General features: G+C 63.9%; 2 protein-coding genes across 20 annotated transcripts in view; one reads left to right on the forward strand and one right to left on the reverse strand.

Moving 5' to 3' along the window:
• POLRMT (RNA polymerase mitochondrial) overlaps positions 1-7919 on the forward strand; it is a 22145-nt gene extending 14226 nt beyond the window's left edge. For 7 of the 19 annotated variants that reach the window (XM_067033280.1, XM_059063408.2, XM_067033277.1 and 4 more), the window contains one exon: positions 3-561. In XM_067033280.1, the coding sequence (XP_066889381.1) occupies positions 3-52 (50 nt within the window). In that variant the 3' untranslated portion in view covers positions 53-561. Of the gene's footprint in view, positions 1-2; positions 562-6771; positions 6881-7093 lie in introns of those variants that run through there. The other 12 variants (XR_010840503.1, XM_059063406.2, XM_067033273.1 and 9 more) reach the window with 7 other exon arrangements.
• Positions 707-21686, reverse strand: HCN2 (hyperpolarization activated cyclic nucleotide gated potassium and sodium channel 2). Its single transcript, XM_059063410.2, has 8 exons — positions 21052-21686; positions 11635-12058; positions 10410-10571; positions 9160-9378; positions 7378-7524; positions 3182-3422; positions 2831-2995; positions 707-1533 (listed from the first exon to the last, which is right to left on the reverse strand). The coding sequence occupies exons 1-8, from the start codon at positions 21684-21686 to the stop codon at positions 806-808; spliced, it is 2721 nt and encodes a 906-aa protein (XP_058919393.1). The 3' UTR covers positions 707-805.
• Between the last annotated feature and the right edge of the window lie 400 nt (positions 21687-22086).

A 22086-nucleotide genomic window follows, 5' to 3' on the forward strand; every position in this document is an offset into this window, starting at 1 on the left:
AGGGACCTTCAACCTGGAGCAGGTGAAGCGCTCCACGTACTTCTTCAGCTGACGGCCAGTGCTGCCTCCCTGTACCTTAGTGTGAATAAAGGTCTGTCACCACGTGGGGGCCGCTTGCCTCGGGGAGGGGCGGGCTGCGCGCCGGGTCCAGGCAGAGCGATCAGACGCGGCAGGCTGGGCGCCAATGCTGTTGTTTATTGCGCGGAATGGGGGCGTGGGGCTCAGTGGGGCGTGGGGGGCGCGGTGCGCGCTGCCGCCTCGGCTCGTCAGTACATTCACCACGACGGCAGGGGCCCCCCGGCCTCGCCCCACGCTGGGGCGCTGGAGGGAGTGGTGTGTGCCCGCTCCGGGGTGGTCACCGCGGACGCGCGTGGACAGGGACCAGGCCGGTTATTGCGTGAGCGCGATGGGGCAGCGGGAGGCCGGCGGGCGAAGTATTGCACTTAAAAACAGATCCTCATTGGAGGGTGAGGGCGGGCGCGGGCGGGGCTCCACGGCCCTCTCCCCTCGGCCCCGGCCGGCCTGTCCCCGCTTCACAGTTGGGGGAACTGAGGCACCGAGGTGAAGGGAGCCCCCTCGCCCGCGCGGGGCCGCCGGGGGCAGGGGCGATGTGGGTGGGCGCAGGGCGATGGGTGGCTTGGCGGGGGTGTCCCGCCGGCCCGGGTCGCCCGTCCGACTACAACTACCTACGTACGACTCCTCTATGGCTTCTGGGGCGGGCGGCCCGGGCTGCGCAATGGCATGGCTTTGGTCTGAGTGACAGCCCCGCCCCGGCCTGGCTGGGCCACAGGGCGGCGCGCGAGGGTCACAAGTTGGACGAGAGGCGTGAGCGCGCGGAGTCCAGCGGGTCGGGTCCGCTGGTGGCGCCAGGCGAGGGTGAGGGTGAGGCCGAGTCCCTGCGGTCCGAGCTGGGCGCCGCGGCCCGGGCGGCGGGCGCAGGCCCCAGGCGCGGCGTGGAGCTGCTGGCCGGGCGCACCGAGGCGCCGGGGCCGGGGCCGGGGCCGGGGCCGGATGCGCCGTGGGGCAGCGAGGGCTGCGAGGCGGACAGCGGGCGCGAGGCGCGGCTCAGGCGGCGCGCGGGAAGCGCGGGCCCGGCGCGGGGCGCAGCCGGGGAGCCAGGCGCGCCGCCATAGGGCGAGGTCCGCGGTGCCCGGGGGCTGGAGGGCGCGCCCTGGGGGCTGGCAGCGGGCGCGGGCCCGGGCGAGGCGGCGGTGGGCGTGGGCCCGGGGGGCAAGCGGCGCACGAGGCGCGGCGAACCGAGCGCCAGGGGCCCGACGAGCGGGCGCGCCACCTGCGGGCAGAAGCTCATGGCCACGGCCTGCTGCAGCGTGGCGATGGCCGAGGCGCCCTGCGGCGGCGGCGGCGGGGGCGGGGGCGGCGGGAAGAGGCCGACGCGCTGGCCCAGCTCTGCCTGCTGCACCATCTCGCGGTCGTACTTGACGATCTCCTGGATGATGGCGTTCTCCTGGTTGTTGAACACGCCCGAGTTGAGGTCGTGCTGCACCTTGTGCAGCAGGATCGAGTTCTTCTTGCCTGGTTTAGGGGAGGGGGGCGCATCAGAGGTGCCTGCTGCCGTGCGCTGCACGCACGCGTGGAGTAGGCCTGCGTCTGAGTGCCTGCTCTGTACAGCCAGCACGAGTGGAGCCCCTCCTGCATACAGCAGACAGGCTACGTGTCTGCTGTGTATAGGAAGCTGAACTTGCACACCTACCGTATACAGCGAGCGTGAATCAGGCACATCTGTGTGTAGCAAACAAACACATCACGCACCTGCTTCACACACAAAGCAAGTACGAGACACCCGAGTCCTGCCAGCATGCATGGAGCACTCGTTGTACACAGTAAGCATGTGTTGCATACCTGCTGTCGCAGGTATCAGGCGCTTACGGTGCACAGCAGCACACGCAGACCCCTGCCTGTACGCGGCCGGCATGCTGAGTGCCTACCATGTACGTAGCAAGCATGGGTCGAGTGCCTACCGTACATGGCAAACAAACACGTCTACGCAGATACTGCACAGAGCAAAATTGTAAGCGCCTCTTGTAACATAAGCACGTTGAGTGCCTTCTGCGTGCTGGGAGGTCTTAACAGCTCTTCCCTACCGCACCCCGGTTTGCTTTTCCAGCCACTTGTCTTTATTCCCACACATAGCACCAAGGGCCTCCACCTCTCTGGATCCTGCTCTAGTCTTCCCGCCCACCTCTCCCTTTACCCAGAGCCACCCCCCCACACACAGGCCAGGCCACCAGATTCCTCCATACTCCCACCCTCGTAAAGTGCACATCTGATCAGGTCCTCCCCTGCCTAGGATCATCCATGGCTCCCCAGTGCTTCTGACCTACGGCCCAAACACCTTCCTCGACAGCCCTGTGGCCTCATGTGCCTGGTGCCCGCCTCCCTCCCGGCTTCCCTGAGTCCCTGGACTCCAGGCCTCTTTCCCACCTCAGGGCCTTGGCACATGCTGTCTCCATTCCCAGAACATGCCTCTCTCTGTCTTTCTCCCGGCAACGCCTACCCATCTGGGTCTCCACTTGGAGTCACAAGGAAGCCCCCCCACCAACATCCCCTCCTCCATGACAAGCCTGAGGGCGGCCACGTCAGCCTCGTGGGCCACGTCTACACCTGCCGGCACACAGTAGGTGCTCAAACATTTGCCTAGGGAGCAGAAACACCCGTTTCCCCATCCTTGGGGAACCGGGGCCGTGTTTGGCCAAGGGAGAACGTGGGTCAAGGCATCTGGCCCGGGGGTCAGCAGGGGCCCTGAGGGTCAGCTGGGCCATGCCACCCCGCTCCTCAGGCCGGCCGCCGGCAGCCACGGAGGCCCACTCACCGATGCGGTCCAGGCGGTCGATGGCGACCGTCTCGAAGGCCCGCCGCATCATGGGGTACTCCTCCAGCACCTCGTTGAAGTTGTCCACGCTCAGCGAGTAGAGGCGGCAGTAGGTGTCAGCCCGCACGCTCGCCGTGCGCCGGCCCCGCGTCAGCAGGCAGATCTCTGCGTGCAGCCAGGGGCGGCGTCCTCACCGCTGGGCCGCGCCCAACGGCCCCCCGCCAGCTGTCCCCGGGGGCGGGGGGGGGGTCCTCCCAGCCAGCGGAGCAGCCCAGCCTCCCCCCTCCCCCGGGGGCCTTCCTGCCGCGCCCGCCAGCCGCGCCCCTGCCCCTGGGCCCCCCAGCCCCTCACCCCCGAAGTAGGAGCCGTCGGACAGCTTCATCTCCTTGTTGCCCTTGGTGAGTACGCTAAGCACCCCGTGCTGGATGAAGTACATCTTCTTGCCGACGGCGCCCTCGCGGATGATGTAGTCCCCCGGCTGGAAGACCTCGAACTTGAGCTTGGTCAGCATGGCCGTGACGAAGTTGGGGTCGGCGTTGGCAAACAGTGGCATCGAGGCCACCAGCTTCCGGCAGTTGAAGTTGACAATCTCCTGCGGGGGTGGGAGGCGGGGCTGACGACAGGGCGCCCGCTCCTCCCATCTCACCCCACCTGCCTTTGGCGCTGTTGCACTTCTCAGACCTTCGCTCTGTGAAAGGGGTTTAACACCTGAGCCTGAAAGCCAGCATCTCGATAGGCAAACACCGGAGGTTTTGCCACCAAAGACGGGATCAAGAAGAGGGTCCCAAGATCCTCTGCTGTTGAACTCCGTGTTGGCGATACCGGCCGATGCAGTCAGACGTGGAGGAGCATTCGGAGACGTAAGAATTGGAAAAGGAAAAAGTAAAACTATCTCTTCACTGTCTCTATTAATGGCATTGCCTGAAAAACCCAAAAGAGTCAATGGAAAACTGTAACAAGGGAAATTAGTCAAAGTAGCGAGTGATTAAATAAAACCAACATGAAAACCAAGAGCCTTAAAATGAATCCACGGTGGTAGAAGTCAGGATGACAGTTATCCTTGGCAAAGAAGCTTCTGCGGGATGGAAATGCTCCATATTTGATCTGCGTGGGGGTCATGTGGGGGTTTCACTTGATGGAACATCCATCGGGTGTGCTCTAATGACGGGGCACTTTGCTTACCCTAAAAAGAAAATTGGGCTTCCCGGGTGGCGCAGTGGTTAAGAGTCCGCTTGCCAGTGCAGGGGACACGGGTTCGAGTCCTGGTCCGGGAAGATCCCACAGGCCGCAGAGCAACTAAGCCCGTGCGCCACAACTGCTGAGCCTGTGCTCTAGAGCCCGCGAGCCACAACTACTGAAGCCCACAGCCAACACAGCCAAAAATAAATAAATAAATAAAATCCACAGCTTCTGTACATGCAAACAAAAGTCACCCCGAAGAAGACGGAATGGATGAGAAGACCCCATTTCCACCCACATAAAGAGCTAAGTAAGGGCTTCCCTGGTGGCGCAGTGGTTGAGAGTCCGCCTGCCGATGCAGGGGACACGGGTTCGTGCCCCGGTCCGGGAAGATCCCACGTGCCGCGGAGCGGCTGGGCCCGCGAGCCGTGGCCGCTGCGCCTGCGCGTCCGGAGCGGCTGGGCCCGTGAGCCATGGCCGCTGCGCCTGCGCGTCCGGAGCGGCTGGGCCCGTGAGCCGTGGCCGCTGCGCCTGCGCGTCCGGAGCCTGTGCTCCGCAACGGGAGAGGCCACGACAGTGAGAGGCCCGCATACCGCAAAAAAAAAAAAAAAAAAAAAAGAGCCAAGTAAGATGGCACAGCACGAGTTTACCAAGACATGGCCAAATCTATATGAGGAAACGTTGAAAACCCTCCCAGAGGCACAGAAGAGCCTTGAACACCTTGTGTCCTTAGCACTGCCCAGCATCTTCGAGATGGAAGACACCCATTCTCCCCAGGCAGGGATACAGGTCACAGAGCCCTGTGGAGATCCGCCGGGGCTAGTCACGTGCGTTTAGCACAAATGAGCTGGAGTAGCAGGAAGCCTGTGACACAGAAGAGCGGGGCGGGGGCTCGCCCTCTCAGACACCGAAGCACTCCGCAAGCCCCTGCGGTGCACGGTGGGTTTGGCGCACGCGCGCACACGGCACACAGGCTGATGGGACGGATGAAAAGTCCAGAGATGGACCCGAGCGGGAGGGAACTTCAGCTTAAGGTGCCCCTCCCCCGCCAGGCCTCGGGGGCAGAGCCAGGTGGTTCAGCCCCCCGCACAGCAGATGAGCCTGGAGCCCTTCCTCACGCCAGATTCCACGATAAATTCCAAAGGCATAGGGCGTCTACATTGCCAATAGTGAAACTCTACAAGTATTAGAAGAACACGTGGGCAAATTCCTTTAAAGCCTGGGTGTGTGCAGTGAGCAGGTATTGTGCGCCTGCTGTATACGGCGAGCATGTGTGTATGGTGCGCCTGCTGTCCACAGAGAGTAGATATTGAGAACCCACCAGGTACAGCAGTCAGGTGTTCAGCACCTGCCGTGCACAGAAGGCAAACACTGAACACTTACTGAGTACAGCAAGCATACCTGCAGCACCTGATGGACGGGGGCATGAAAATTCCACACGTGGGGGAGAAAAACCACAGTAAGCAAGTTGTAAAGACACATGGCCAGGGACTTCCCTGGTGGTGCCTGCCGGTGCAGGGGACACGGGTTCAAGCCCTGGTCCGGCGAGATCCCACGGGCCGCGGAGCAGCTAAGCCCGAGAGCCACGACTGCTGAAGCCCGCGCGCCTAGAGCCCGCGCTCGGCAACAAGAGATGCCACCGCAATGAGAAGCCCGCGCACCGCAACGAAGAGTAGCCCCCGCTCGCCGCCAACTAGAGGAAGTCTGCACGCAGCATCGAAGACCCAACACAGCCAAAAATAAATAAACGCTCCCAATCTTTAAAAAATAAGTAAATAAATAAAAACAACAAAAAGACCAAAAGTTCTGTAGAAAAACAAGCAAAAGTTATGAACAGTTTACAGAAAGAGAAATACAGATAAGCCCCTGATGACAGGAAAATAAAGAGAATCACACCTGAGGGGTGCACCTCTCACCTGGGCGTTTTGGGACTGTCTCCAGGGTGTCCCTTGTGGCGCCCTCGGAGGGGAAGCTAGCAGGGCCCCGACCCCACCCTTGCCTCTGCCCTGTGCCACGAGCTCCTCCCACAAAGCAAACAGGACCCAGAGAGGGAGCGCCAGGCACAGACACCCCAGAGGCCTGCCTTTGTTTTGTGTTAAAAAGGCAGAAAATGGGGGCTTCCCTGGTGGCGCAGTGGTTGAGAGTCCGCCTGCCGATGCAGGGGACGCGGGTTCGAGCCCCGGTCCGGGAAGATCCCACAGGCCGCGGAGCAACTAAGCCCGTGAGCCACAACTACTGAGCCTGCGCGTCTGGAGCCTGTGCTCCGCAACGAGAGAGGCCCGCGCACCGCGATGAAGAGTGGCCCCCGCTCGCCGCAACTAGAGAAAGCCCTCGCACAGAAACGAAGACCCAGCACAGCCAAAAGTAAATAAAATAAATTAATAAACTCCTACCCCCAACATCTTCTTTAAAAAAAAAAAAAAAAAAGGCAGAAGATGGATGGAGAGAGCAGGAGGAAACTGGACAGGACGGAAGGCGGGCGTTTTCGGAATATATCCGGTTTCGTAAATTTCGCTTAATGTAAACACCTAAGTAACCATCAAACACAGGTCGCCAGGGGCTGGCGGGAGGGAGGGAAATGGGAGTGAGGGCCGGGTGTCCTGAGCGGCCGGGAAGGCCAGGCCGTGGGATTAGGTGGCAGCGGTGGCACCACTCTGAACACACTCGACACGGCATTTCATGCATTTTGTGGTCTGTGAGGTGTTTGTCTGTAGATGAGTGAGCGAATGGAGATAATTACCAAGCAAATATTTTCGGTGCAGGTAGCCACGGTGCTTGCCTGCTGGGAGGCACCTCCACCCTCCGAAGAAATCGTACTGTACTGCCCGCTCCTCTCCCTCCTCGGGGCCACGCAGGCTCACACTCGCCTCTGTGAGTCGCCCCAAGCCCCTCCCCGCTCCGTCCCTCCCCGAGCTTCCCCTCCGGCACCACCTCCCTGGAAACAGGGCAGGGCGCACAGCTGGCACCCAGTAACTGCTGGCTGAGGGTCACGGGTTGAACTGTCCGCCCACCACCGTCATACGCTGAGGTCCTGAGCCCTGGTACGCGTGAACGGGGCCAGATGTGGACATAGGGTCTTTGCAGGTGTGACCGGTTAAGAGGAGGTCGTGCTGAACCCAGCGGCTGGTGTCCTTACAGAGGAGGGGACACAGAGACACAGGAACAGGCCGCGTGAAGGTGGAGGAAGAGGCCGGGGTGATGTGTCCACAAGCCAAGGACACCGAGAACCATGGGCCACAAACAGGAGCTGGGAGGGGCAGGAAGGACCCTCCCTGGAGCCTCTGGAGCGAGCGCCCCGCCCCTCGCCTCCCGCAGGGGCCCGCGGGGCTCCCCCGGGACCCTCCTTCGCGCGCGGACCCCCACCTCACCTCCCGCAGGGGCCCGTTGAGCTCGCCCAGGATGCTGTCCTCGTCGAACATCTTGCCCTGGTAGCGGTGCTCGTAGTAGTCATGGATCTTCTGGCGGAAGTCGGCAGGCAGCTTGTGGAAGGACATGTACTGCTCCACCTGCTTGTACTGTAACAGGGCGGGGGGCCCGGGTCAGCCGCCGCCGCTCCCGAGCCCCCGCCCCCAGCGGGCCTCGGCTTAACAGTAACACAAACACGGGATGCCCGGGGCGATCTGAGCTTCAGGTAAACAACCCGAATGCCCCAGATAAGTATATCGTGGGCGGGGGACTCCCCTGCCGGCGCGGGGGACACGGGTTCGAGCCCCGGTCCGGGAAGATCCCACATGCCGCGGAGCAGCGAAGCCCGCGCGCCACCGCCACTGAGCCCGCGCTCCACAGCAAGAGAAGCCACTGCAACGCGAAGCCCACGCGTGGTACGTGGGCTTCGCGTTGCAGTGAGAAGAAAGCCCGCGCGTAGCAGCAAAGACCCAACGCAGCCAAAAATAAATGAATGAATTTTTTAAAAAAAGTTATTGCTATGTCCTGAATTTCTTTTTTTTTTTTTTTTGGCCATACCACGTGGCATGCAGAACTTCCCCTAGCAGGGGTGGAACCCGTGTCCCCTACAGTGGCAGCGTGGAGTCTTAACCCCTGGACCACTGGGAAGTCCCGTCCTGAATTTCATCTGGCAGCCCTTCCCCCCCACCAGCACGCCACCCCCAGCCCTTAGAGGGGGCTGGACTGGCCCCTGCCTCAGAGGTCCCAGACCCTTTGGTGGCCCTGGCTCCCCTCCCCAATGATCTTTCTAGAAATCAGCCCAGCTCCTCCTGAGCAAGGTAGGGGTGTGGGCACCAGGAAGGGGTGCCAGGCCCTGCTGTCCACAGGACGGCACCCTCAGGGCAGCCCTGGCCCCGCTTCCGTCCCAGCCCCGCCTGGCCCCGGCTGCCCTGAGCTCAGCGGAACCCGTGACGGCAGGCGGGTGGCGGCACCAGCTCGTGTTTGGGTGGCAGGCCGGTGGCTTCCGGACAGCCGGGGTGCCTGGCGCCAGGCCCAGCTGACCCAGCCGGCCCGACTGCTGGGCACTGCTTGGGGAGTTGCAGCTGCCTGGCCAAGGCCAGCCATCGGAAAGCAGTGCAGGGCCGATGGGGCGATGTCCCGGGGACCAGGCCACCCTTGGCCTTAGGGAGGGGAGACTAAGGCAGAGTGAAGCCTGAGGCTGGCCTCCAGAAAGGGTGGGGTCGCACCCACCCTCTCTCGGCCCTTGCCGGCCCACAGCCCTTGGATTGGCTCCACGGAGGTTCCCCCACCAAGGCCAAGTGCCAGGACACCTTTCCTCCCCCAGAGGCTTCCCCCGTGTCCTTGAGCGACCCCAGCACCCCAGCCCCTCCCGAGATGGCCCAGAGACCTTCCCCCCCCCGCCCGGAGCCCCCTGATGCCCCTCGGACTGGCCCTGTCCTGTTCGGACCCCTCCGGCTCGTGTCCCCTTCCTTGACCTGTGTCCCCCTCAACCCCTCCTGCCCTGCCCCCCTCCAGGCTCCGGACTTCCTTCCTCCTCAGGGCCCTGAGCTTTCTCACTGTCCTTCCGGGAGCTACTTCCCCGCCGAGGGGGGGGGGGGGTCCATTCCTAACGACAGCCACAGGCCCCTCTGGGGTCCCCACGCTCCCCCCCAGCTCCCCCCTGGCCTCTGTCCTGAGCACAACGCACAGAGCTGGGGGCATGCGGGCGGGACCCCCAGCCCCACGGGGGCGCCTCCCCCTCTCACCTTCTCCTGGTACTGGCGCCGCGAGGAGTCCAGCGACTGGATGAGGGCGGTGGCGTGGCCAATGAACATGGCGTAGCAGGTGGCACCCACGATCATGCTGAGCATCGTCAGCCAGATGTCCGTCATGCTCTCCGGCGCCTGCCGCCCGTACCCAATGCACAGCATGTGGCTCATGGCCTTGAAGAGCGCGAAGGAGTAGAGCTCACTCCACGAGTGGTTCTGCAAGGCCACGGGTGGGTGGGCGGGTGGGTGGGCGCTCGAGGCCCCCAGGGACCCCCCTTGACACACACACACACACACCCCCAGAGGGCCCCGCCTGCCCGTCCTCCCCCAGGCATCCAGGTGGTGAGCTCCGTGTCTTCCAGAGGTAACCAAGGGAAACTGAGACTCAGGCAGCTGACATGGCGTTCACACACGTCACAGCAACTCAGCAGCAGGCGCGGGTCTGAAGCCGCCTCCCCACTTCAGTCCTGGGAAACTGAGGCTCAGAGGGGCCAGAGTCTAGCCTTGGGGGCTCAGGAGCCCCCACCACTTTTCAGCCTCTGATGGGAGTGTCTGTGAGGCCAAGAGAATGGGAAAGTTCCGGGGACCCCCGGAGACAGTGAGCTGGGGACAATGAAATCTGATCAGAGGGGCGGAGGGGGGGGGAGAGGCATCAGGCAGGACCAGGAGAAGCGCCCTCCCAGTCCTCAGTTGACCCGGCTAGGGGAGGGGGCAGCGGGCCCCGTTCAGGAAACAGGACCACATGCCTGGCTGTCCGGCCAGACAATGAGCTGCCTCAGCCGGGCAGCTGTGCCGGGCGTCGGGCTGGGCACCCGCGGGTTTTTCCTCCGCTGCTCCCGCCCGTCAACGCCCACCTGCCCTGTGCCCCACGTGCAGGAGGAAAGCTTTTAACACTCAGCATCTCAGCCAGGAAGTAATAGGTGCTTGTGAGTCTCCAGTTTTTATTTCTCACGGCCCGTGATACCACTCTTCCATTTGAGGACTAGGATATCAAACTGTCTTTTAAATACATGTATGCAAATTAAAAAGTGGAACGCATTGCAAAGCACAGTAAGCAGATGAGGCGATCTCTGCGGGACAGAAACTGTCCTATAGCCCTCAAACGGTCAAAGATCTCCACGGCCCCGGGGTCTACAAGGCAAGGCTCGAAGTCGGATAGCAGCCCAGAGGGGCGCTCACCCCCAGAGGAGTGTTTCAGGCGCCGTGCGCTCCGGGAGCGGATGTGGGGCGGGGGGCTCGGGGCTCACCACCATGCCGTTGATGGAGACCCAGCAGTTGCGCGGGAAGTCCTGCAGCATCGGCACTAGGAACTGCAGGCAGCCGTCCCAGTGGCACAGGAGCAGCATCATGCTGATAAGGTTGCAGATGCGCATGACGGCGCTGGCCAGGTCATAGGTCATGTGGAAGATCTGGGGGGTGGGGCGGCGACCGTGAGAGTCCCGCAGACGGTGTGCGAGGGAGAGGCCTTCGCCCACGGCCTGGCCTCTTGCGACCCCCCGAGCAGTGGGAGGATGAAGCCCTCCGCAGGGCCCACCCCCCTTGGGAGGCGCCCCACCTCACCACGCCCCCCACGCGGCCGGTGGGGCCCCCGCTCCTGCTCCTGTGAGACCCGTTGCCTTTCGAGGTAATGCAGCACCCTAGACTAGGGTGCTGCCCGGCCTGCCGCCGGGCGCCCAAATCTCTCTGCCTGGCCGGCTACCCACTGCCCTCTCCCAGGACCACGGCCTTTTCCCGCAGCCTCGTCCCCACCCACTCCCCGCCTCGGAGCCTAGTTGCTGTCCTGGACAGTGGCGGCGACTCTGAGCCCGCGTGGTGGCCACGGGCTTCAGGAATCAGGTCACACTCAGTCCAGAGGCGGGTCTGAACTTGGGGGAGAGGGGCGTGATTTCGCTTCTCGGAGCCTCAGTTTCCCCGTTGCCACCGGGGCTGTGGAGTCTGCCTCTTACAGGGTAGAAAGAAGGAGAGGGGTGCGGATGCGTCAAGGGTCCATGCTGCGCTCCCTGTGACCCCCCCCCTCCACCGGGTACAAGGTCCTGTGACCACGCCCCGTGCCCCCCGCCCCGCCCCGAGGCCCAGGTTCCACCCCTAAGGTTCCTAGGCCTCTCACTGCGGTCCCCGTAACTCCGCCCAGTGCCCCCACCCAGTGACCCCGCTCGTTTGCCTGTATCCCCACCTGTCCTCTCACTGTGTCCGTGCCCCTGGACCCCGGTGGCCCCGCCCAGAGTCTCCCATCACGGCCCCGCCTTTCTGTTCCTGGCGCCTCCTTGCCCCCTTCCTGCAGCCAATGGCCGGGTCCCATCACGGCATCCTCACCCATCACCACCCCGCGCCCCTACATCCTAGCCCCGCTCCAGCCCCTCACGACCCCACAGAGCCCGCGCTTGCCTCGGCGTCCCCACTCCTCCTCGCGCTCAGCACGACCCTGCCCACGCCCACGGCCCCGCCCCTGCGCCGACGTGCAGCCGTGCTCACCTCCTCCCATTGGTGGATGTAGCGGATGAGGCGTGACAGGCGGAGCAGGCGCAGCAGGCTGAGGATCTTGGTGAAGCGCACGATTCGCAGGGCGCGGGCCGTCTTGTAGACCTCGGAGTCGATGCCCTTCTCTACGATGAGGAAGATGTAGTCCACGGGGATGGAGGACACGAAGTCTACCACGAACCACGTGCGCAGGTACTTCTTCTTGATCTTCTCGGGGTCCAGGATGATCTCCGTGTTGTCCTCGATCACGATGCCCGTGCGGAAGTTCAGCACCAGGTCCATGAGGAAGAACGTGTCCGAGACCACGTTGAACACAATCCACGGGGCCGTGGTCTCGTCCTTGAAGAAGGTGATGCCCACGGGGATGATGATGAGGTTTCCCACCATGAAGAGCAGCATGGTGAAGTCCCAGTAGAACCTGGGGGCGAGGTGCAGCCGGTCACGCGGTCACACCTCCACCTTCGCGCCGGGCCCTCCGCGGAGCCTGCCTGCCCCACCGCGCGCGCGCATGCGCCTTTGAAGACCAGCCCAGCGCTCGCCTCCTCCGGCAAAGCTGAGGCTTTGGCCCCGGCTAGTGTGGACCCCGCCTCCAGGAAGCCCTCCCAAGCCCCAGACAGCGCTCCACTGCCGGCTGGGCTCCCCCAGCCCAGGTCCCTCTCGCTGGCCCAGCCTGACCTTCTCTCCTTGAAGAAGCCGGAGACCTGGAAGAGTCCAAGAGGCCGCTCAAAAATTGACTAAATGTTTCCCAGGACCAAGAAGGCCCAACATGCCTGGCACAAGGCTGCCGTCCAAAAAGCGCTAGGGCCGAGCCGGGAGGGGGGTGACAGACAAGCGGAGGGAGCTGGAGGGGCGGGGGCGGGGGTGGGGGGTGGGAACTGCAGCCAGGAGGGTTGAGTGGCTGGGCGGCCGGGGGGCTGCAGGTGCCGGGTGGGCATGGGACACCCACAGTTTGACCTCCAGGTGCAGGACCCCCACCCTGGCCGGACTTCCCGGTGGGGCACCGGAAGGCTGAACAGGGGGCACTGGCTGTCCATCCATTTCAGGAAGCACCCCGGGGGCGCTGAGGACCGGGCAGAGGCCAGGGTGCCAGGCCGTCTGGGAGAAAGGGAGAAGCCAAGGCCTGCCCGGCGGAGTGCAGAGCCAAGTGGCGGAAGAGCCTGAGGGACGGGACCTGGCCACGGCTTGGATGTTTCACGTGATAAAGACGCCCGAAAAAGGGATGACTGGCCAGATATGCCCAGGACCGATACAAGTCCTGGAGGTCAATTCCAGAACTCCACCCGGGAATTCTGTGCTCCCAGAAAAAGGCCCGTCCATTCGAAGAATATTAACGGCCGGGCACAGTGTTCTGAGTCCAGCATTTACCCACGAGGACAGACAGATGCAGCAAAGGCCACATGGAGAGATGTGCCCAGCCCTGTGGCAATCGATAAGATAGGAATCAAAACCACTCCAAGGGAAACCTGTCGGTTCCTGAGAAAGTGAGAGTTACCCTGTGGCCCTGCAATTCCGCTCCCGGGCCTTCACCCAAGGACTCAAAAGCAGGGACTCAAAGAGACATTTGTGTACCAGTGTCCACCAGTGGATGGACATACAGACACACGTGTCCCTCCACACACAGGGCGTCACGCAGCCGCGGAAAGGAGAGAAGCCCCGACACTCGCTACCACGTGGACGGACCCCGAGAACACGACGCTCAGTGAGAGAAGCCAGACGGAGAAGGACCCGCAGCGTGTGAGATTCCATTGATGGGAAACGTCCAGGACAGGCCAAGCCACAGACACAGAGTGGATTCGTGGCTGTAGGGGCCGGGGAGTTTCTGTCTGGGAAGATGAAAAAGTTCTGGCGAGTGATACGGGGGGTGGCTGCACCACCCTGTGAATGTATGTAATGTCACTTGACTGTACACTTTTAAGGGTTAAAGGCTAACTGTTATATTTCTGTTAACACATATACATAAAGAGAAAACCTCCGAGGCCCAGGGTCTCAGTGATGAGTAGAGGCCCCAGATCGCGGTCTAAGCCCACACTCCCAGTCTAGATTCGGACAAAGGAGGGTCTCAAACTCTGAACAGAGTTTTCGGATTTTGCCCATCACGGTGCAGGGAGAAACGCCCACCCCGCGGCGGGTTTCCAGGGCTCTCCCCTAGGCCCGGCGCCCTCCCCATCGTGGCCGGTGTCCCCGTGTCCCCTTGGAAGAGGCTCTAGCACGTGTAGGCAGGACAGGCCTGGGGGACACTCAAAGCCTGCCACTCCCTGGGCTCCTCCTGGATGGATAGAAGAAGAGACTGAGGTTCCCAGGGGCTGGAGGGAGTCTCCCAAAGTAGCAGAAAGCCGTAAACCCCAGCGCTGGCGTGGCCGCACTGGGCTCCCTGTCTGGGGGACCCACTGTGAATTGGCTCTGTTCTGAGCAGCCCCCCGAGGGAAGAGCTACAGCAGCGCGCCTGCCGGGTGACCCAGGCCTTCCACTTCAGGGAGCTGATCCCAAGGAAATCATCCAAGAGGAAGAGAAAAAAATTAAAAAGTGATTTGTAACAAGATGTTCACAGCAGCTTGGTCTGCAAGAGCCAAGGTTGGAAGGGACCCAATGTCTACGAATGTGGTGACAGCAGCCAGACCTGGGCTCCCGCCCACTGGCAGGTGTGGCCTCGGGCAAGTCCCCTCCAGCCCCCTGGGAACCTCAGTCTCCTCTTCCATGTGTCCGGGAGGAGCCCAGGGAGTGCCAGCCTTTGAGGTTCTCCCCCACCCCCGGCTCTGTCTGCCCACATGTACTGGAGCCTTCTGCCAGTGGCCACGGGGGCTCCAGCCATGACGGGGAGAGCCCGGGAAACCCACCTCGGTGTGGGGATGGAGACCTTGAGAGCTGAAAGGGTTGACGTGATCTGGGGTGAGGGTTAAGGCCAAAACCCAAACGACTGCTCCAAACTCAAGACCTTCCTTTGCCTGAATCCAGACAAGGTGTTGGGCTCAGACCTCTGATCTGGGGCGTCTACTCATCCTCAAGACCCCCCAGGGACCCAGCCCCAACCTGCCGGAGGGGCCGCACCTGCCTATTCCCCATCTCCACCCCCCAGGGCGTCCACAGCAGTGGTCGGTCCTAATCCCCCCTTCGGGGCTGAAGGACTCACGCCCAAGGACAAAGCAAGCGGGAAGAAGTAACTGAAGGCCAGGGGCAGGAGCCTAGAAACCAAGGAGGCGGGGGGTTAGAAACAATCTAATTTGGGGGGCCTAGAAACTACCAGGGTGGGGTACGCACAGTGTAAACGGCCAGGATGAGGAGGGCCTCCTCCTTCACAGGCGACTCGTCCTAGACGTTCCCTCCTTTTGTTCTGGGGGCGGTGGGGGGGCAGGCACCACACTTCCCCACTGACAGACCAGAGAGGTGTCCCAGCCAGGGAGGGGTGCAAAGACCTGAAAGCCAGCCTGCCGCCCCCAGGCCTGTGGCCCTTGGTCCTCCTGGAATGGGGTAGGAGGAGGGGAAACTGAGGCCTGGGGCAGAGGATCCAGGTCCCTCTCCCCGGCACCCCCTTTCCTCGCCCTGCCTGCCCCCTTGGGCTGTGCGGCCCAGGGCTAATCACCCTCCTTCTCTGAGCCACAATGCTTCCTCTGCCCAAGTGCGGCAGCCCCTCCCGCATCAAGCTGCCCCAGAGACCCCTGGGCCCCAGAGACCCCCTGGGACGCGGTCGGGGCCTGCAGGGGCCTGAGTCCGCCCTCAGCTACCCAGGGCCTCCCCGGGACAGTTACTAAACCTCGTGTTGAAAAGTCCCTCCTACAAGCGAGGGGCCCCGTCGGGAAGCACTCAGATCCTGCTTCCTGCCTGTGCCAGGACAGGAACTGGGCCCTGAGACACCAGCAAGGCCGGGGCTCCTGGTGGGCAGCGGGGGCTCAGCGGCAATGGCCCCCAGCGCCCTGTGGACAGGACAGCCTGGAACCCTCTCCCGGGCACCACACCCACATGGCTCTGATGTCAGCGGGGGCCCCGCACCGTGGGCCCAGCTCCCGCTCCAGCAGCTGCCCCGACCCTTCTCTCTGCGCAGATGGAGAAACCCAGGTGGGAAGTGGTGAAATGACGGAACCCAGGCGGCCAGGCCTCCGGGCCAGAGCTCAGGACCATGCTGTCACCCTCCTGTCTCCAGCGCTTGGGGCCCCTCCAATTCCAGAAGCTGACAAGGCAGCCCTGTTCTTCCAGGACCAGACGAGGGGCAGGGGTATCCTGAGAGCTTGAAGTGGCTGTTATCAAGGGTAGCGGCTCCCTCCCTTCAGGGTCAGAGAGGCAAGAGCCAGGCTGGAAGCAGTCCAGCAATTAGGGATCGGATCTCGGGCAAATCCCAGGGGATTAGGGGCCGGGAGGGCGGGGGGCGGTCAGGGATTAAGGATGAGCTAGGGATGGATTATTAGGGCCTGAGCCCTCGGATGTGAGTTACGGATCCCAGGCAGGTGTCAGGGATTGGGAAACCGAGACCCCCGCGGGGGAAGATTCCTGAGTGATCCCAAGGCAGGGCTGGCTGTGGTGTGGGGCTGACTGTGTGCAGGCCTGCGGGACACGTGGCGACCAGACGGACCCGGCCCTCTCTAGGGGCCCCCAGCCCAGCGGGGAGGACAGGTGCTCCACACAGACAGATAGATGAGTGAGATGCTTCAGAGGGGCCACTTTAGCCAGGGTGGGCCGGGAGGGCTTCTCAGAGGCGGTGACATGTGGGTGGATAATGGAGAAGGGCCGCCAGGCAAAGCGCGGGCACCGCACGCCGGGTGGATGAAACGGCAAGTGCAAAGGTGCCGTGGCTGCATGGAGTTGGCCTTTCGGGGCAGCCGGGAGGCCTGGGGCTGGAGCAGGGCTGTGAAGGGAGGTGAGAAGGGATGAGAGGGCTGGGAGCCGGGCTCTGCAGGGCCGTGGAGGCCACGGCCATGGCGGGTTTTAAGTGAGAAGGACGAACGTGAATCTTGAGGTACCCCTGCCGGCAGCCGGAAGGCAAGGAAGGGGCAGAGGGCGGCGTCCAGGGAGGCAGAGGGGTAGCCTGTGCTCTTTGCATTTGCGTTGGGCTTACTGATGGGGGAAGTGAGGCAGGGTCTGTCCTGAGCAAGTGGGTAGCTAAGCAAGGCCCCCCAGTGTCCCCCTGAACCCCCAGGTCATGGATGTTGAAACAGGGGGTGTGGGGATGTGACGTTTTTAAAGCAGGGAATTCAGGGGCCAGAAACTCCAAATTCTGGCGGGAAACCAATGGAGCGAGGAGGGGGTCCTCGGCCACCTCAGGCCCCTGACCCCTCACAGGGACCATGGAGCGTCCTTCTTCCCAGCCGGGTGGGCCCTGGGCCTCAATCCTCCCACCTGGGAAATGGGCATGTCCACCAACCCCCCACTCTGAGTGCCTTCATGCTGGATTCAGAACCGGGGAAACTCTGGCCCCCACCCCTCACCACCACCCCAACTTGGGATAATTCAGGCTTTATTCTCATGAGCTGATGCAGCCTGATCTCCCGCTAATCCATAGGGCCATCTGGGGCAGCAGAAGTCCTCCAGCCCTGTTGGATCTTCAGGCCAGCCCCTCCACCACCCCAGGCCCTCAGGGACCCCACAGGATGTCACCCAGATACAGGTCAGCGTCCACCTGTCCTGGCTTTGTCTAAGCTCCGCTGAGGGCCAGGAAAAGGACCCACTTATCTTTTCCCCACAAACCAGGCCTCCCGGCGGTACACAATTCGGGAACATTGAACTGAAATTCAGCAGCAGCAGGAGAGACTCAGGTCAGACCTCAGAAGCACTTACAGACTTGGGAACGGGATGAAAGGCTGTGGGAAGCCACTTGCCCACGCTCTCTCTAGGGAGATGAAGCCTCTACCCCGCAGACCTGCCCACGCTCCCACACGGCCACGGCTGCCTTGACCACCAAGAGACCACCAACTAGGGAGGTGGGGGAAGTGGTAGAAAAAGCGGACTGTCCAGAGCGGGCGGTGGGGAGTTGCAGCCGGGCCCTACCTGCCTGGGGCACCACCAGCCCCTCTGAGCTCTCCTCCTTCCCGCGAACCCTTCTCTCTGGCCTTTAGAATCCGGGGTGGCCAGATGAAGGAGTTAACTGTATTTCTTCTTCATACATTTTGGGGGCCGGGGCAGAAGATCCTGCCAGGGCCCCAGGACCTCCGGGAGGCAGTGGCCCAGGCTGTGACCCTCCATGCAGGCCCCTTGGCCGCCCTCCCTGCTTTGCTCTGGGGTGGTCTTCATGCTGTTCTGACTCAGAAATGGACCTCAGGGTGCAAAGAAGGAAAACCAACCCTCCTGAACCTGAATCCTTCCTGTTGTCCCTCGCACATGCTTCTCCCCTCCCCCGCCCCCATGGAAGCTCCTAGAACATCTGTATCCGGGCACCAGCTCTAGTGTTACTCGTGGCCCCATGAAGAAGTGAAGACACACCTCAGAAAGGGTTGGGGCTGTTCCAAAGCTGCCAGGAAACGGTGCTCACGACCTGACTGGCCTTGCCTGGCACCCATGTGTGCCCCTCGGCAGGTTCCCAAAACCATCCTGGGCCCCCCCCCCTCCACGTGCCAGGTCCCGGGACGCCATGGAGGTGGGGGGAGAGGCAGGTAAGCATGTCAAGGAAAAAAGGCCGCTTCTGAACGCACGGGCGGTGCAGACGTCAACCGGATCGAGGGGAAAGGGGTGCAGCACGCATTTGGGGAAACCGAGGCAGGGAAGCCCGGAGAGGACTCCAGACCATGCACAGGGGGCGCAGGCCTCGCCACAGACTGCCCCAGCCCCTCTGCAGGCCGGCGCGGACAAGGCACTCCTGCTGCTCCGGCCTCAGTCCGGTCACCTTCCTCAAGAGCCCCCCTCCCCGAGGACTCTGCAGACACCTTGCCCTCCCTGGAAGCCCATGTGGCCCGAGGAGCTAGGCGTGACCAGGGCTGTTCCAGTTCACCAAACGTGAATTGTTCTGTTCTCCGTGCCAGACGGGTGCCGTGCCACTTTGAACAAAGTTGTAGCTCAAGAGAGCGGAGATGCCGCGGCCCTGGGCAGGACCCGGGGCTGGGGAGGAAGACTCGGTCTCACGGCCCCGTTTCCATTTTAAATCGTGTCCAGGGCTTACCCGGGCACCAGCGGGCATGGTGTCTGCACCGTCAGGTCATGAGGACAAAAGGAGCCAAATGTGGACAAAGCAGACCGAGAAAGGCCCCTCCCCACTGCTCCACGAACGGGTCTTAAAACTCACACTCACACAAACACAGAGATGACCCACGGCTCCCCCCAGGGAACCCCCTTATCTTGAACAATTCCCAGCATGCCTTTCTCCTCCCATTTCCTCTTGGCCTGGACAGGACACGGCCAGGGGCCAGCCTGCCTGACAGCCCAAAAGTGGAGACGCAGGGGCCAGCCTGCCGGCGAAAGAATTCCTGCTCTGCCGGGGACTAGCTGTGTGGCTTTGGGCAAGTGACTTTACCTCTCCGTGACCCCCTCTCCTCGCATGTAAATTTGGGGTAGCTGCGGCAGCCACCTCACATCTGACAGGGGGATTGGATCTATATTCTTAAGGTGCTGTGGCCCAAGAGGGGCTCAGGAAGCACTTCTCCGATCGTGTGCTTGGGCGTCTGTCTCCATATTGAATCCGAGGGGTCTAGAAGGGTTCCCAAGGTGTGGGGGTTGTAGAGGCCCCGCAGCACCCCAGTAACTGTGCCGGACGGGCACAAGGCTGGGGACGCCCAGCTCCTTCTCCCAGCAGCCCCCACCCCCTCTGCAGCTGAGAGGAAGCCCAGGGCCACCCACAGCCCTGGGGGTGCTGCAGGCGGATGTGCTGCAGGGGACAGAGGAGTGGCTACTTTCTGCAGCCGCCTCCTCCTGCCCACAGAGCCCCCACGTCCCTTTCCAGCCAGCTGGCTTTAGCCCCCATTCACAGAGGGGCCAGGTGGGCCGGGGAGCCCTGGAAGTCAAGTTCATCCCCATTTCACAGACTGGAACCATCTGCAGAGGGGTGCTGAGCCCCCATGCCAGTCGGGACCATCCAGAGGCCCCCCATCTGGGCCCCCTGGCCTCTCCCAAAGCCACCGGTCAAGGCTGCATTCACCTCTCAGGACGGTCTGAGGGGTGAGGAGCTGGAATCCTGGACATTCTTCCAGCCTCCTTTCCTGAGTTGTGTGCCCCTGGGCCTCCGTTTCCCCAGTTGTCAGGCACCAGAGATATGGAGGGGCCAGGGAAAGGCAGAGTCCCACAGCTCCCCTTCCCCACCTCTGGGGCTCCAGGAGGCCGGCCTCAGGCCTGAGGGAGGGGAGACCCGCGGCGTCCTAGGATTCAGAGGCCGCTGGACTGCTGTCCGTGGTGCTGAAACCGCGCCCGCCCTGAGATCGTGGCCCGGCGGCCTAGTGAGACCCTCTGCCCCCCAACTCCCACACCCCAGCCACGGACACATCACCTCACACGCACACCATGCACACACCTCACACCCTCTGCCCGCTGATGCACCCCCCCCCTTCCCCAACACACACCAGCGATCCGCCATGCAGACACACCCCCCGCAGCACTCGGCCCCCGCCCGCCGCAGTCACATGTTCGTGATCACACACACGGCCTGCAACGATGTGCATCGTTCACCCTCCCAGGCCACACGGCGCTCACCCGGGAACGGAAGTGCAAACATACGCGGCGGTGTGACCCTGCTCCAGCCTTGCTCTGAGGCTTTCCGCGCACCAGCTGGCTTAATTCTCATCAGCATCTACACAACCACTGACACCTGGGCACGCCACAAACGCACGCGGCTGAGCCTGCTCCGGGCCTTGCTCTGAGCCTTTCCACGGATCAGCCGGCTGAATTCCCATCAACATCCACCACTGACACCTGGGCACACCACCCAGCCGCTGGAGCTGATGCGGCTCAGAGTAGACACAGCCGGGGGACACCAGCACGAACAGTGTCCCCCTCCTCGCGCAATTCCGAGGCCCAGGGATCCGGGACGCGCCTCCCTGCGGCGCGGGACGCAGGTGGAGACCCTGGGACCCGGCGCGTCCGCTTAACCCTTTCTCCGCCAGCTTCTACGGGGCGCGTCCTTCCCGGGCGCCCTTCCTTCCTCCTTCCTTCCGCTCCGCTGCCTCCCCGGCGCCCACGTTCCCCTCTATTCGTCCTCTCCGCCCCTCCGCGCTCAGACCCTGGTCCTGCGGCCCGTGACGTGCGCCCATCCGAAGGGCGGGGAATGTCAGGCTGCGTGGGAGGGGGCGCGCGCCTCCCAGTGACCCTCCAAGGGCGGCGCCTCGCGCGCCCAGGTCACTCCGGGGCGGGTCCCGGACGCGCCCGAGGTCACCGAGGGGCCCCGAGGTCACCCGCGGGGCACAGCGCCCCGCCCTCTCCAAAGCGCTCCCAGGACGACCCTTGCGCGCGTGCGCTCGCCGTGCCCCTCCGCGCTGGCCGGCCGGCCGGCCCTCTGGGCGGCTGTACCTGAAGTCGCTATACGGGTGGATGATCCAGGCCCCCGCCGACTTGACGCGCTCCTGCTCCCGCTCCACGGCCTTCTGGCTGCCGAACATCCGCAGCGAGAACTTGTTGACGCCCGGCTGCAGGAGCGCGCCGAACTGGCGCTGCATGAAGCTGGCCTGGCTGCCGCGCGACTCCCCCGCCGGGCCCGCCTCCTCGCTGCCCGCCTCGTCCGCCGGCCCCGACCCCGCGCCCGGGTCCGGCGCGGGCCCCGCGGCCGCCCCGCGACACGAGAACGACACCTTGGGCCCCCGGGCCGGGCCCTCGGGCCCCGCGGGGCTGCACTGCGGCTCTCCGCGCCCGCACTCGCCATTCGGGCTGCCCTTGGCCGTGCTCGCCGCGCCCGGGGTGCCCGGGCGGCCGCACGAGCTGTCTCGGCTGCGGAGTCGGGCCCGCTGGCCGCCCTCGTCCGCCGCCTCCGGGGGCGCCGCCTCGGTCCGGGGCGCCTGCTGAGGGGGCGCCGGCCCGGGGCCCGGAGGGGGCGCGGGCGGCGGCGGCTGCTGCTGCTGCGGAGGCGCGGGCGGCGGCGGCGGCGGCCCCGGCGCGGGGGTCGCGCCCGGGCTCTCCCCTGGCCGCCCGCCGCCCCCGCGCGCGTCCATGGCGAGGCGGCGCCGGGCAGTGCGGAGCGGAGCCGCCGCCGCCGCCGCCGGCCCGAGCCCGAGGGAGGGGGGGAGGCGGGGGGAGGGCGGGGCGGAGCCGCGCGGGGCGGAGCCGCGGCCGCGGGGGAGGGGCGGGGGCGGGAGCCCCTCCTCTGCCCGCGCACGCTCCGGGCGCGCCCCGCACGGGTCCCGTGCCCGGGAAACTGAGGCCGCCGGCTCTGGGACGGCCCAAGGTCACGCGGCTCGAGGCCTCGGAGACCCGATCAAGCCTAGTCCCAGAAGGGGAAACTGAGGCCCGCGAAAAAGAAGGACGCGCCCAAGGTCATCGCCTCCTCGCGCGACCTTGACGAGGGGCCTTCTCCTGGCGCCTCTGTCCCGAGGACACAGCGGGGCGGTAACC

This window comes from Kogia breviceps, chromosome 4 (assembly GCF_026419965.1).
Source record: "Kogia breviceps isolate mKogBre1 chromosome 4, mKogBre1 haplotype 1, whole genome shotgun sequence".
Classification (NCBI taxonomy): Eukaryota; Metazoa; Chordata; class Mammalia; order Artiodactyla; family Physeteridae; genus Kogia; species Kogia breviceps.

What these genes read in the sequence shown, in the direction of transcription:
- HCN2 (XM_059063410.2), bottom strand. Translation starts at nt 21,686, where the DNA reads ATGGACGCGCGCGGGGGCGGCGGGCGGCCAGGGGAGAGCCCGGGCGCG. An exon ending in TCAACGGGCCCCTGCGGGAG is followed by an intron (nt 3,423 to 7,377) that starts GTGAGGTGGGGG and finishes CCACCCCCGCAG; the next exon opens with GAGATTGTCAACTTCAACTG. An exon ending in CGACCGCCTGGACCGCATCG is followed by an intron (nt 1,534 to 2,830) that starts GTGAGTGGGCCT and finishes CCCCTAAACCAG; the next exon opens with GCAAGAAGAACTCGATCCTG.